We start from the raw sequence: 15,812 nt of genomic DNA on the forward strand, positions 1-15,812 counted from the left end.
CTTTTGTGTTTATATTTAGAAAGATCAATTTTATGAAAGCAGGATGGGGAGACTTGACAATTTGTTTGAAAGAAATCTAGGCTCTTATACATTCCTGGCATAACTACTTTGGAACACGGTTCACTATCTACTGAAGGCGAACTTCACATCCTCTAAGATCCAGCAATTCTAGTCATAGAATTCTAGGTACACACCTGAGACAAACAGTTGCGCATGTACAATAGGTGGCATGTGCAAGATGCACGTGGCATATTGTTCACAAAGTACAACCTTGAAACAAGCCACATACATGCCCAGTAAAAACAACATAGATGACTCTTACTCACACAATGTTAAGAAAAACAAAGTAAGCCCTGAAAATTTATATATAGCATGATAAAAACAGGTAACTGTTTTGTAGGTACTTCTTGCTTTATTATAAGTAACTAACTACCTGGATAAAAGTGGGCCATGCCGGGACCAATGAAGAGAGTGTGTCATAAGATTAAACTAATGCTGAGTTCTGAGAGTTGATAAAAAAGAAAAGCAAACCCACAACTGAGATTTAGATATTTAGTACCTAGATCAACTTGACTCTGAGTCAAAAGTATGAGATGGCTACTATGAAAACAGTAAACAATTTCCCCAGACCGCACTAATGAAAATATCTGAAACATAGGAGTTACTCTGCATGGGCTTGTATATCTAAAGAATCAAATTGCATTCTCAGCACCACATTTTGCTGGCCAGTATGCTGGTAGAGGAATCTTCTCTCAGAAAATAGGGATTGAAATACTTGTTTTCAATAACTTCAGGGAGCATAGATTCTCAATTAAACTGGTATTTTTCAGTGCTATCAGCACTTAACTTTCTGATTTGAGCAAAAGAAAACTTATTTTGTTATATTTCTTTGACACATTTTTTTGTGATTTTATTTTTTCTTTTTGCCCTTTGGAATCAAATTCCACTTCAAGGAATGGTATTTTCTTCCATAATATCTGGAGAGGCAAACGATAAGCAAGGAAATGCTTATAATATATGAAGAGCTTCAAAGGAAACAAGCAGGGTACTATGAGTACCCTCACTGAAGAAACCTCATTTAATCTGAGGCTTTACTTACATGAAAGAGGCAGGCATATGAAAAGCTAGTGGGTGAGATGCGCATTCCAGGCAGAAGCTGCAGAAAGCACAAAGGCCTGGCCAGGGAAGGAGATACTCCTGAGACTTTCCTAAGAAGGTCCTTTTGAATGAAGGCACAGTGAGTGAGGAAAGTGGGGTAAACTCACAAGGAGCTTGCATTTATTCTAAGTGCTATGGAGCCTGTGAGGACAGAGCAAGGAGTGCAGTTTTCAGGCTCTCGGCCTCACGTGGAAAGGTGCTGGCTCAGGTAGTAAATGGCCAACAACTGTGATTGCATGGCCATCAGCTGTGGCTAGTTGGCTGTCAGTTATAACCAGTGAGCTATTGGCCTCTAATATAACTGCTGTGGCTATGCTAGCAGCAAAATGGGGGCTAGCAAGAAGATGGTGGCTGAGCCTGCAAGCGGTGCAGTGAGGGTTGAGAATTGTGTGGCTCCTGCTTCCTGTGTCTCCAACCCAGCTGCCAGCTGAGCATATAGTAGTATGACTCCCCTACCTATGGCTCCGTGGGCGTTCCTTTTTGGACTCACCATGTCTTGCGTTCTTATGTGGGGAGCGGAGCTGAGACCTCACCTGTCACCCCGCATAACACACGGTGCAGTGAGCAGGGTATAATGCCGGCCAAAGCTCTCCGAAGGGGGTGGAGTAGTTTGTGCTTATGAACACTCAGTCTCAGGAAGACCAGGAGGAGCCATTGCTGAGAGCTCGAGCCCCGTGGAGAGGCGAGAAGACATGGATGGTTCCCCAACCAGCATAAGCCGGAGAAAGCAAAGGAAGGTTGTTGCGACACTGTGGGCTGGGAAGTGCTTGCTGAGGCCCTCACCCCCAGGTTGGGGAGGACTTGGAGCCCTCGCCCTGCAGAGAGGGCACACATTGTGAGGCTAATGCACAGCCCTGGAGAATGACTGTGGACTATGGGGAATGGGCTCCATCCCTAATTTAATGGACTGCTTGACTGTTTGCTTGGGAACATACCACCATGTAGTGGAACTGGCTGATGTTTGCTTTTGTGTCTTGACCAGCTCCCGTGGAGAATAGGTGAGGAAGTCTGGCGGTGCCCAGAAAGACTGGTGGCACCCTGAGAAACCCTGGCTGTGCCCAGGAAGACTGGCTTTGCCCAGAAAGACTGGCAGTACCCTGAGAGGCCCTGGCTGTGTCCAGGAAGTCAGGCCGTGTCCTGAAGAGATTGGCAGTATCCTGAGACGCCCAGAGAGAATGGCAGTGCCCTGAGAGCCCTGGGTGAGTCCAGGAAGTCTGGCTGCACCCAGAGAGAGTGGCAGTGCCCTGAGAGCCCTGGCTGAGTCCAGGAGGTCTGGCTGTGCCCAGAGAGATGGCAGTGCCCTAAGAGGCCCTGACTGTGCCCAGGGAGACTGGTGGTACCCTAAGAAGCCCAGTAAGTATGGCTGTGCCCAGAAGGACTGGTGGTGCCCTGAGAAGCCCTGAGAGACCCTGGCTGTGCCCAGAGAGGCTGGCTGTGTCCAGGATATTGCATTCACCTCCAGGCTCCTCGCACAGGGCCCCTAGTGGAAGACGCTTGTCGCGTAGATTGTGAGGCGAGACCCTGTAGGGGTGGAGTGTGGGGACAGAGCAAGGTGTGCAGTTTCCAGGCTCTCGGCCTCACGTGGAAAGGTGCTGGCTCAAGTAGTAAATGGCCATCAACTGTGATTGCATGGCCATCGGCTGTGGCTAGTTGGCCGTCAGCTGTAACCAGTGAGCTATTGGCCTCTAATATAACTGCTGTGGCTACGCTAGCAGCAAAATTGGGGCTAGTAAGAAGATGGTGGCTAAGCCTACAAGTGGTGCAGTGAGGGTTGTGGCTCCTGCTTCCTGTGTCTCCAACCCAGCCGCCAGCAAGAATATAATAGTATGACTCCCCTACCTATGGCTCCGTGGGTATTCCTTTTTGGCCTCACCATGTCCTGCATTCTTATGTGGGGAGTGGGACCAGAGACCCTGTGTGACTCGCCGCGTGACAGAGCCAGTGAAGGATTTTAAGTAGGGAGTGATGTGTTCTGGCTGACTTTTTGATAGTATAACCCAGATTTTTGAGCAGAGAATGGATTGAAGAAAAACAGAGTAGAAGCAAAAAGACTGGTTAGGAGATTATTGCTGTGGTCCTGCATGGGTCAGATGACCCCTTGCCCAATGACAGTGGAAGTAGGAGTAATAGTAGTAGACTAAAGATAAAACTTGAAAGTAGAATTTGCAACACTTGTGATGGATTGGAGGAAGGGGATGAGAGAATGGAGGAAATCAAGGATCACTACCTGTTTCTGCTTGAGCTGGTGTTTCTGGGATGAGGTAGGCTCAGGGAGCAGCAATTTGCAGCACGAAAATGAAGAGTTCAATTTTGGCTAAGTTATGGATACTTGTGAAAAGACTGTTTAAGTGAGAGTCTGTATTCTTGGTACTGAGATCTAGTTAGGATTATGGATTACCCCTAGTTAGGATTATGGGTCCAATATTAGTGCTTCTTAATCAAGATGGGGCCAATTGGATGATGCCTAACAAGAAAAGAAGCCGAGAAGCCTATGGAAAAGGACCTCAAAAAGGAAACTTTATGATAGAATCTAATACATAATAGGCACTCCACAAATTCTCATGAAATTAATAAATGAGTAAACTATGTTTTCATTATGATTTCTGAGATTTGGGGAGAGATTTTAGCCACGAGAGTAAATTCACCCAATTTCTTTGTACTTTTTCCCCATGAATATATTATCTTACTTATTTCACCTGACCTACTCCTTTCAATATATATACTCTTTAAGAGCCTTCACTATTGAGTAGAACTGGGAGGATGATATTGATTTTGAGTTTCACACTGTACTTGCAAATATTAATTCATTTGAATCTCATAAGGAGACTATGAAGTAGTATACTTAATTACCTCATTTAATGGGTGGGAAAACAAAGGCATGGAGGGGTTAATCAGTATGCTGATAGAACTGTGTGAGGACAGAGCCATGAGTGCAGTTTCCAGGCTCTCGGCCTCAAGTAGAAAGGTGCTCACTAGGGTAGTAAATGGCCATCAACTGTGAATGGATGGCCATCAGATGTGGCTAGTTGGCCGGCAGCTGTAACCAGTGAGCCGTTGGCCACCAATATAACTGCCGTGGCTACGCTAGCAGCAAATGGGGGCTAGCAAGGAAGGAGTGTGGATTGCAGTTAGTAAGTGAGGTTGTTTGGCAGAGACAAATGGATGGCGGGTTGCGAATAGTGTGGCTCCTGCTCCCTGTGTCTCCAACCCAGCCGCCAGTGAAATTATCGTCCTATGACTCCCCTATCTATGGCTCCGTTGGTGTTCCTTTTTGGCCTCACCATATCCTGCATTCTTATGCAGGGAGCAGGACTAGAGACCTTGGGACATGACACCCTGCATGACAAACTGCAATTCGAAACATAAGTTTTCTGGTTCTAGAATATGTTCTCTTAACAATTATAATGCTACCTTTACACACAGGTATTTAATCTGTTTTGAAAGTGTTAGCAAAATGTGTGTGCTGATGTTGCTTTACAGATACACTTACATAGAATGTTAGACTAGATAAGTATTGCTGATGAAGGAAACCGTATAAACTTTCCATTAAATATTTTACTGAACTGTTCCATGGCCCTTTATCTTTATAGAGTACACCTGTTTAAGAGCAAGGGCATCTGCTTTTTTTCATTCAATAATTCTAACGTTTACTTGATACTAATCTAAGTGCATAATCAGGGATTATATAATTTGTAATAAAATTTTCTTCATATTCCACATAAATATATGTGATGTATGTATCTGTATATAGCAGGTGTACTCATCTTATAAGGGTCTTTAACAAGTTATTTTTTTCATATCATACAAATGAAACAATTCTATTTCAAACAGACTATATATTTTTTGAGGGAACCTTTATTTTTATATTTGGTGTACAGACTAAATTTTTACTTCTGTTTTTATTTAGGGGAAATGAGTTAACATAAATTTAACTATTTTTGTTACTAAAGGGGTGAAGAGATAATATCCAGAAAGGAATGATGTATCAAAACATTTAGAATATACTATTTTACCACATAGGAATAACTAGAAGGATCATAAATTAAAAACATATATGTAGGTCAACCATCATAATTTTTAGTTGTATCCACAAAGACTAGAAGGTCAAGCATTTGTTCTTGTACATATGATCTAATTTTATTATCAAGAACTAGTAATGGTCTTAAAAATTAGTGTGGCAATTTAATTATGGCAAGGATGAACAACAGAGATCAATTCTTAATGAAAATTTTTTGATATAAACTTTCCATGTTTTAACTGGTTTGTAGGTAATAAAATCCTATGTTACCTAATTCAACCAATTGCATGAATGATTTATACGTAGTTTAACTTAACATAGTACACTAAGACGTTTAAAGCCATGTATACTTTATATTTTATTGCAATTTGAGGTTATTTTATGATGAGGGAGGGTTGGCTTACACCTGCTTTATATAAATCATTCAGGGTATAATTATTGTGGTCACGCTTTAACGTAGGGGGCTACAGAGGTGGAACTATATTAGAGCAGACTTAGAATCACTTTAGTTCCTCCTTGACCCTCAACTTATCACCGACCTGAATTCAAATAGATTTTTCTTCATGCAAAAATCATTAGAGGGTCTCAAGCTTCGTATTAGCATCAACCCCTAGCTCCTAAGATTGTAAAAACATGTAATTTTCTGGTTTCCTGGCCCACCTAGAATAACTGCACATCAGACACTTGTTAATGTTTTCCACCCATCTCACTGTTGCTCCACATCCTTGGAAAGCTCAGCTGAAGATGCTGGATTTATAAAGTGCTCTTTGCAGGGTGTGTGCTCAGTCCAGCTGCTCCCAGATTACTGTAATAGTCTATCAGTGGGTTCAGACAGACCAGCAGAGGAGTGTAACTAGCCCATATCACTCTGACCCTCTATAATTTGCTATAAAGCCACTGGCTTACTGTTTTGTTATCTTTATTAGGAGCAGCCTGTAAGGTGTTTTTGGTGCTAGCATAATGAAGACTCATAGGAAGTATTTCTTCAAGCACTCAGTTCCAGAAAATATTTTGCTCTGAATTTACTGACAGTGTGATTCTCATAGTGGTTATATTCTCCTTTTGCTTTTACTTCTAAAAAGCTGAAAGTCAAATTTGAGATCCTTTTTTACCCACCATGAAATGGCCGACTTCACACATTCATTCTATTATCCTCAGGGTTGTCCTATCTTGCTTTCTTATCTTTTATTTCCTTCTGTCTCATTTTTTTTTAAATTAAATTTTAAGTAGCTTTCTTTCTTTTGTCCCCCATTAAATGTAGCTTTGCACTCCCCACCCTTTAAATATTGTTTAACATAAGGCGATGTACAAATAAATATTAATTATGCCAATTTTTCTGAGAATGTGCTAAGAAGCAGTTGAGTGGGAAATATTTCCAAGGAACAATCAAAGCATCTGGAGAAAGCAATTTTACTGAGCATCTGAACACTGGAGAGCATGAGAGTGCAGACCTGTTCCTGACATCCAGCATGTCTTTCCTCCTCCACAAGCATGCTGACCTACCTCAGCTCTCAGGAGTGAGCGCCCATGGAAGGAGCACCCACTTTAAGAAATGCCTCTGATTTTATGTGTATAATGTGATGGCTCGGTGTGAGGTCGGGGTGGTGGTGGATGGGGGGAGCGGGGTTCACGGTGTGAGGGATGTAAAAATAAAATAAAACAAAACAAAATAAAATAAAATAAAATAAAATGAAATTAAAAATGGGCATAGAAATTTAACATAACAAATTTTGTTTATGAACTATAAATAAAACACATCTAAATTAAAAAAAAAAAAAAAAGAAATGCCTCTGATGGCCTCAGAGGGAAACAGAAGGAAGCTTGAGAGTGCTCTCCTCCTTGAATATTGCATATCTTCTTTTAAAAATCACATGCAAATTAAAAGATTGAGCAATGTTTTCAGACAAATAAAGTTACAATAGTTAAAAGTCTCCAGCTCCGTTCCATGGGTAGTCATGTTTCAAATACACCATCAAATAAACCCTCCAAAGCAAAATGATTGCTTTGCTATTGTGTCTCAGATGACTTAGTGTGATCTTCAATGGAAAACAACACATGCCTGAGATAATGCTGTACAGAAATCTTAAGCAAAACATAAATTATATAATTTATAAATATTTAACCAATGCTGTACACCTGAAACTAATATAAAATAATATTGGGTGTCAAATGTAATTGAAAAAAATTAGAAAAAATAAAAATAAGCCACAAATAAAATAATTTCCACCAAAAAAAGGAAAAAGGCTAAAAACATTAAAAAAAGCAGAAAAGCACAGAAGAATCAAAGGAAAATTGGGGAATACAAATATAGAGCACAGAAACTGTATATTAAATTTGATCAGGAACTAACACTAGATAAAAGGGAAATGTAAATATATTATATTAATATAACATAGGGAAATATAAATATAGATGCTAAATATAAATACAGATGCTAAATATAAATATAAATATATATTATATTTAACAATATAGGGAAATATAAATATAGATGCTAAATTGAAATCATCTGGATTCACCATGAAAATCATTTCGAGTATAGAACAAAATTTAAGGATTCAAATGTAAATGACAGAAATTGTTTCTTATATCTGGTAGAGAGCTAACACAAGGAACACACATGTACGCACGCACACATATACGAGCATGCTCATGCAAGCTGTCATTTTGAGGACTGAGGGACAAAAGTCCGCTTGATTTTCTCTGTCGGGGATCCTTATTAAAAAGCAAGGAGAAAATCAAGCTGTTCTCTTTAGATAAAATTATTGTTTTAGTTCAAATGTGAGGAAAGCTTCCTTCTTGTAGAAAATTACACGTCCCGCATAAGGTATAGTTTGGAATGCAGAACTCTTTGGGGAGCTAAGGTCTGGACCTTGGTGCGGATGGTGATCCCCGGCCATGAGCTCTTACCTCCAGTTGCTTTGAGCTTGATGGTCATTAGTTCTTCTGAGACCTTGCCCTTTTTGATGGCTTGTGCATTTAAAGGACATCCAGATAAGCTGTAAAAATAGAAATTATACCAATCTGTTAAACAGTATTTCTTATAAAAATTAATTTTTTATTTACTACTTACTATTTGTTTGTCTGCCTACTGATTACTTATAATTTGCAGTCCCTTTGTAGAAAGTAACAAGTGAAAAATATCTATTAAAACAAAAGCAAAAGGCCCTGAAACAATGTAATATGTTTTGTGTTTTTTCTTAAATCAAAATATAACCAGCTTCTGTTGATATTATTTAATTAATTTTGTTAAAATGTTACTATTCTGCATTCATAAGCATGTTTCTTTAGTAGTGGTTACTTTATTTTCTATAAACATGATATTTTATATGTATATTACAAATAACAATTGTTCCAAATTAGTAAAAATTTCATGAATAATAAGTCAGAGTCTAGTTTTTTCTGTATTTATATATACTGTAGTCTGATCATTACAGAATGACTCAAATTATAACAAGGCCAAAATAATAACCCTGCCTCTCCATGACAAATTCAGGTTGGATATGGGAAAGTTTCTAATTTATTCTTTCACTTTTGAAACATGGTTTATCATAAAAAAACTTTACTCTTAACGAGAATAAAAGGGACCACTATAAAAATATTGAGATACAATAATTGCTGAGGCAGTGTATTGTCCTGTAGTGGTGTTTATACTGTTCCTTAATTTCACTCTTCAGCAACATTTTTTTCCTTTAATGTCATCTGTTTTATTTAAATTGCACCAACATGAAAATGACATTGAACAAAATTTGTTTTCCATAGTACACAAACAGATGATTTTTTTTGTTTGTTTTAAGTACCCATGCTTTTACAATTTTGTTGTATTTTTGGAGATACAATTTTTAAATAAAATTAAAAATTATCTCAATCAGCCCATTTACATTTTTTTCTGCTGAAATTTAATTACAATTCAAGTGTGAAACAATTACTTCAATCCAAAGATTAGGATACTTGGCCAAGTGAAAGAAAATATTTCTGAAGCAAAGCCCTTAATAAATGCTGAATGGATATATTTTTAAAGAATTCTAAATTATTCTATATAAAGATTACATAAAATATGAAAATAATAGTTTTGTAATATAATACATAAAATAAGTTTATTTAGTTTGCCAAAATTTGATAAATTATAAAATATTTTACACAGGAAAGAAAATGAAAAAGCCCAAACTGAATTTGAACCTGATTTTTCTATTTTCGAAGCTTCTCATTGTCAAGTGTGGCCTATTTAAGTTTCATTATCTTTTTTCTTTTTGGGGAAGTTTACACAAACCTGTCTTATTTTATGTCACCTATTGTTTCCTCAGAAAATGGTCATAAACAGGGTTAAAATTTAGTTGGTAAGTTGAATTTTAAAAGTGACCCATATTAAGTCCATTTGTAACATAATAGAAATTTATAGCTCAGGGACTTCTCTGACTGTCTCCCTTAAAAGATCTGCTTTCTTGAGACAACACAGCAGTAAATGTCCATTTGTAACACGGTGGTGTGGAAAGTAAATGACGTGTCCAAAACTATGTGACTTAGAACCAAAGAGTATAAGTAAGCCATGAAAGTGAGGCTTGGTTTCATAAAGGCCTCTTGATATTTTGTTATCTTCCAATATAGTTACATCATCAAGGATATAAAGTAAATCTTAAATTAAAAAAAAATGGTGTGGAAAAATATTTAAAAAGTCTTTTTCTTGTGGAGGATGTCCTCTACGAGGCTCCACCTCACTGGTGGAGAAGAGGTAGAGGTTGGCTGGGGTTTACTTGTCGGGTTTTGGGCTCCACATTGCAAAGGCCAGAGAAATGTGCCTTATGTAATTTTGACCAAATTTGCAATTCTATTAAGGCATATCAAGACCATTTAATACTATATCTGCTTTATTAAAGTAAAATGGCAGGTGATACAATTTATGTAATGGACATCACTATTTATGTTAATAAAACCTCAATAAAATTGCTAAGGTATGACATAGCACTGAGTTCTGTTAATCAGAGAACTGCTTTTAAAGCTGCAAACATCCATAATGATTGTGTGTGTATTTTAATATAATATCATCTGTCTTTTAAGGTTGCTATTTTTTCAAAGTGGAAGTTCATAATGTAAAGCTTTAAAGTAAGGTTTTAAAGTAATTAGCATGTAAACACAATGCTGATGTAACACGAGTCAAATTGTTCTTAACCATTTTATAGGGTAAGTTTTGTCATTATTTCCATTCTGCTGAATCATAAAGTGGGAAAAATGACAACACTTACCTTAGAGTATGGTTGAGGAAATTATGTGTCTACATGAAAGGACTCAAACTCAGGGAGGCGGATGATACTGTGCTCACAAAAGGGGTTCTGGTGTCCCAGTACTTTCTGCAGGGGCAATTCCTGAACAGTCCTGAGCTCGTATCCTTTTCTGTCCACAGAGGATAATTACAATACCTCTGTATTGTACAAAACCCTGCTTGCAGGGTTTTGTAAAGATTTTAGGGACTAAACCATGTAAGTTACTTAGAACAGTGCTCTCTGCTGGGACAAAAGAGCCCTAAATAGATGTTAGTCAGCTATTCACAGTATTGGAAAGAGTCCTGAACAGAATATATAACACATGAAAGTGTATGGTAAGTTAGAATGTGGTATTCCAGTACGTCAGGTTTACTTTAGCACATTATTGTACATATGTATATTAATATAATTTTATGAAAGAGAAAGGAAATAGAGTCTGTACGGAACACTTATAGTGTGTCCAGGCAATAAGCTAGGAACTTTGTTATTTTATTGAATTCTATATATACCGGAGGTGCAAAAAATGTGTACACATGAGTTGTATTCATCTTTTGTTATCAGTATATATTGAGCATTACAATTTTAATGCTTTCTTAAAATGTGTATACATATTTTTGGCCCCTTCTGTGGTTTAGAAAAGCATTCCACCTTAAAGAGAATCCCCCAAATTCAGCATCTTAAATCTTTTAAGTAGTAAAAGAAATCTCTAGGAAGAAGAGTGAAATCTGAGTTATTCAATTGTTTAAATTCTTAATTGCTTTTGTTCTAGAAAATAATATCTTGGCATTAATCTTACAGCCTGTACTTTTTGAACTCATAATTTTGTTTTTTGTATTATGAAATACATAATATGTACATAGATACATATAATATAGATTGGCAGTTTAAAGAATACTCTTAAAATGCACACCATTTCCTTCATACATAGAGCATGCCTTATTATATCTTTGAAGCTCCCTGGGCCCCTCAACAATTGATGTCTCCTATCCCCCAAAGAAAACCATTAACTTGAATTGTAGGTTAATAATTACATAATTTTTTTAAATGTAATTTTGTTACATGTTTTTAACTCTTTGTAAACAGAATTATACTGCACATATTCTTCAGCACTATTTCCCCTTCAGTACTGTGTTCTAAAATTCACCAGTGCTGTGCCTTCATTTTCACCACTGTGGGGCAGCTTCTAAATGCAGATACTGCTCATTTATGCTCTTGACTGGTAGGGGGCACGTGGGTTGTTTCCAATTTGGAGTTAATAGAGCAAGGCTATCCCAGACATTGTCAGAGGTGTCTCTGGACTCCACTGTGCAGGAGATTTTCCTGGGGCATAAGCCTAACAGCTCAGTGGCTAGGCAGCAGAGCCCATTCATCTGTTCTTTGAAACTTGACTCCTTAAAGTCAGCTTGCTTCCTCAAATGGCTTTACCAATTACTCTTCCACCTGCAGTTTATGAGAATCCAAGTTGCTCCTCACCTTGGTGTCATCATTTAAAATGTCCCCAGGATTTTTAAAAGTAACTGTGTAGTCGCTAACTGACAGGTGTGCTCACCACAGTACTGCAGTAACATTTCATTATCAGTGTTAACATTGTTTAGGCCGTGATAAGAAAGCAAAGCTGCTGTGTAGTAAATGTGACATTAGGCACACTTGATTTGTGACTGTCATTTCTGAATATGAAATGATAATTCAAACTCAGAGTAAAACAATATGTACTATTGTGGAGGTTAGTAGGTATCTGAAAAATCAACAACAACAAAAAACACAAAGTTCAGGTTTAATCCATAAGCAGTTGTTGCTGCATATCCACTTAAATCAGCAATTCCCGAAAGATTTCATTTTCTCAAACCATTGATATATATCTTTAAAAGTGAACAAAATGTCCCAGCTTTGCTCAATTTGATTCTGCTTATTAGCAAAACATCAGAGCTCACTAAAGCTTCATTGGATTTTAACTCCACATCATGTGCAGTGGAACGCAAGGCTGGACGAACCCTCATTGATTGGAGAAGTGTGCAGTCAATCTCCTAGCACCTTTCCTTTAAGTAGAATATGAACCAAAAAGCTGGACTAAGATCACTGTACCCACCAAGGGCTCTGTTGAAATAGGTGACACTCAGTGATAAAGGAATTAAGTCATTGTGAAACTATAAAGGGTTATCACAATCTGTCTCATCCTGTCGTACACTTAGTAGTCGTTATGTCATTTTCTTTCTGGCTGCTGGGGATGAGTCACATCTTCTCAGCAGCAAAACAACTACAATTTGGCCTGAAATTGAGCTAGTTCCCAAGAAGGAAGGAATGACATAAATATGTAAAGTGAAAGTTTACAATTACACAACATAATAGAGTTGATATCACCACTTGAAACTAAAGTGAACCGTAAAAAGGCTAAACCATTAAAAAATAGCAGCATAAACAATATTTTAGAGTACAGAAAACAAATGCATAGTATCTAGAACACTTGAAAACTGAGTAATGAATTTTCAGAAATAGAGAAGATAGCTTTTATTCTTCAAACAAATCAATTATTTACCTGGCAAGACTTATTGATATAACATATAAAGTGTTATAATTTATGACTTTGAGGAGGTTCCCTCCCATACATACATAAAGCAACCCAGGTGAAAAATAATCATAACAACAACACAACAAAAAGAGAACAAATGTTACCTTCTGTGGGTGACAAAAACATTATTTACATGGCCCAGCCCATTGCAGCCTGGCAAGGGACAGTGTGGTAGTTCCTGTTTGTTCAGTTTCCAGGAGAGAGGGGCCCCATTGAGAGGATTCTCCTTCTGTCTCTTGGCAGCCAGGGGACAGCCAGAAGCTGTGCGATGGGATGTGTATTTACCTGATATGTGACCTTGGCCGTCACACCCTGTCACAGGACATCTAGAGAGACACAGCAGAGACATTAGTAGCTGGGAGAGACTGAATAACTCACATGAAGTACAGTAACAGAGGGAATACGAAGGCAGTGGTGATTTCATACTGTCCAGAAGGGAAATGGTGAAATTATAGAATTTTAATGATGGTCCACTGACTCTGAGCTAAGCAATTTTCATTCATTATCTCCTGTAATCATCATTGCAAATCTATTGGGCAGACAGTGTTATTATCCCATTTTATAGGTGGGGAAAATAAGGCTTATTAAGTTTAGGTAACATGACATCCCTTTCACAAGAAGTGGAGTCAAGTTCATGCCAACACTTTTTAGCCCTAGCCAACCAGGTAAGCACTGTGTCAGACTGCCTCCAAACAAAGACCAAGAGTATAAAATGTTAACTGTCTTGCCCTATTACATAGCACATTGCTCATAGAACTGGAATTTTGGTTTCCAGATGTCGAAATATCGTACTTAGAAATGCTGCAGAACAGGCAATTTAAATTTCTGCATCTATATCTGTATATGTCTTCCAGGACTTCATAGCATATATCTCAGAGGAGGGAATTTAATTTAGATAAAATTTCACCTTAAGCAAAATTAAATTTCAGTATTAAATGCGGCCAATTTGTTGTACTATGTGGTAGTACTTCTGCAATGCTACTTTGAATTTAAAAAAATTGGAAAAAATATGATCTCCCCCTTTTTTCTTTTACATGTAAACACTGTTGGAAACATAGCTAGGAATAAGAAAACTTTCTCAAACATCCAAACACTGACTACTGCTTCAAGGGTGCTTGTGTTTGATAGGGTACACTTTCCCTGAAATATAATCAATGCTCAGTTGCATCCCAACCAAGGTCCCGCCCATTTGACCAACAAGCTACTTCTGACCCTGATGCCACTACCTCAACTGCCACACTTACTTGAGTTCAGGGTCTTCTTTTTCTTCCTTCATAGGAGTCATTTTGACACCACTTTTCCTGGCACGAGGGCAGCCGGACAAACTAAAATATGTACCCAACAAAGAACAAAACAAAACCATGTGATCTCCATGGCGACTGCTGCTGACACTGATTTTGTTTATCAGAAATGGGATCAATCCTACCTTCTGTGGGAAGCATAGTTTCCAGTCACGTGCCCCGAACCATCACACCCTGGCGTTGGACACCTGGAAAACACAGGAACAGAGCACAGGCCACATGGTTGTAGTGGAGGAAGGGGCATCAAGTTTTCCAAATTGTTTTTGTGCGTAATGTAGTTTCTTTGATATGCTCCACTACCGTGATAATCCATTAAATTCAGATGAACAACAGTGGTGTATGTGAATTCCAGAGACTTGGCACATTAATATGGTTGCCAAAGAAGCTAAGTCATTTGAACCTGGTCTGTTCTGCCTCAAGGCCCAACTTAAATGGCGTTTTGAAAAATCTACCAATAACTATTATTGACAATCAACCATTAAATTTGAAATGAGGAGGGGAAAATAGGAAGGAAAATCCAATTTTACTTCAAATGCTGATTAGGAATAGGTTTCAAAATACACTTGACTACAATTTATATAGCTTCTCACCCTTTTGTTGCCTTTTAAAAAAATCTTAATACTAATGAAAAACTTAGAGGCTATCATAAATTGAAGATTCTTATAGAAATTACCTTTGCTATTATTTCAGTTGTATGCTCACCCTGGTTCAGATTTTTACCCAAACTAGAGTTTTAAAAAAAAAATAATCTCAAGAAAAATGTGAACACTATGTCTTTTCTTAAACTCTAAAGTCTTTTCTTAAAAGTCTTTTCTTAAACTCTAATCCATTGAACTTTCATGGAAATGCTTATATATTCAATCCTGAGGTAGTAAATAGAAGTAAATGTTTTTTTCCCAAATGAAATATAAAATCAGCATACAACTGTTTAAGCTAACCAGAGAAACCTGCAGTGAGTCTTTAAATCAACCATTTTCAAATACAATATGTATCTATATTGTAGAAAAAGCTTGAAAGTTAGTCTTTTTCTATTAACATTTTTAGTAAAATAGTGATTTATGTATTGCAATTATGGGAAAATCTGTGTCAAGTAACCTTGTTTTGGAATTCTCCTGAGTATCTGAAGAAAAGGTCCATGAAATGTCTTTTTTTCTTCTATGTATGGAAAATATCCAAAGCTGTTACTTGTTAGATGGCTGTATAAAACATGCTCATATAAATACTGGAGATCACTATAGGACTTATCAACCTATGTGTTTTCAATTTATTTTCAACTATTTTTTCCTAGAAATAATGTTTTTAGAAAATACTTAAGAGGACTGATAATTATTATTAAGATATGGCAATGTAGAAGTTTAGAGCAACTGAGTAAGATTAAATAAGTAAGTACTGAATAAGTAAGATTAAGTATGCCTGGCACTTCTCTCTTTTCGGTCTGTTAATTATTAGTCTTTACTTGGCATTCTTATATTTCAATCTGGAAAAGTAGCAGTCAATAAAACAATTTTCAG

The 15,812-nt window shown here is 37.4% G+C and overlaps 1 protein-coding gene across 7 annotated transcripts in view; it reads right to left on the reverse strand.

The window, feature by feature from the left end:
- The window catches only part of ST18 (ST18 C2H2C-type zinc finger transcription factor), a 141,478-nt gene that overhangs the window by 8,392 nt on the left and 117,274 nt on the right, over window positions 1–15,812 (reverse strand). For all 7 annotated transcript variants that reach the window (XM_081070192.1, XM_081070194.1, XM_081070197.1 and 4 more), the window contains 4 exons: window positions 14,427–14,489; window positions 14,245–14,325; window positions 13,105–13,326; window positions 8,087–8,175 (listed from right to left, as the gene is read on the reverse strand). In XM_081070192.1, coding sequence (XP_080926318.1) covers window positions 8,087–8,175; window positions 13,105–13,326; window positions 14,245–14,325; window positions 14,427–14,489 — 455 coding nt within the window. The remainder of the gene's footprint in view (window positions 1–8,086; window positions 8,176–13,104; window positions 13,327–14,244; window positions 14,326–14,426; window positions 14,490–15,812) is intronic.

This window comes from Rhinolophus hipposideros, assembly GCF_964194185.1.
Source record: "Rhinolophus hipposideros genome assembly, chromosome: 13".
Lineage (NCBI taxonomy): Eukaryota > Metazoa > Chordata > Mammalia > Chiroptera > Rhinolophidae > Rhinolophus > Rhinolophus hipposideros.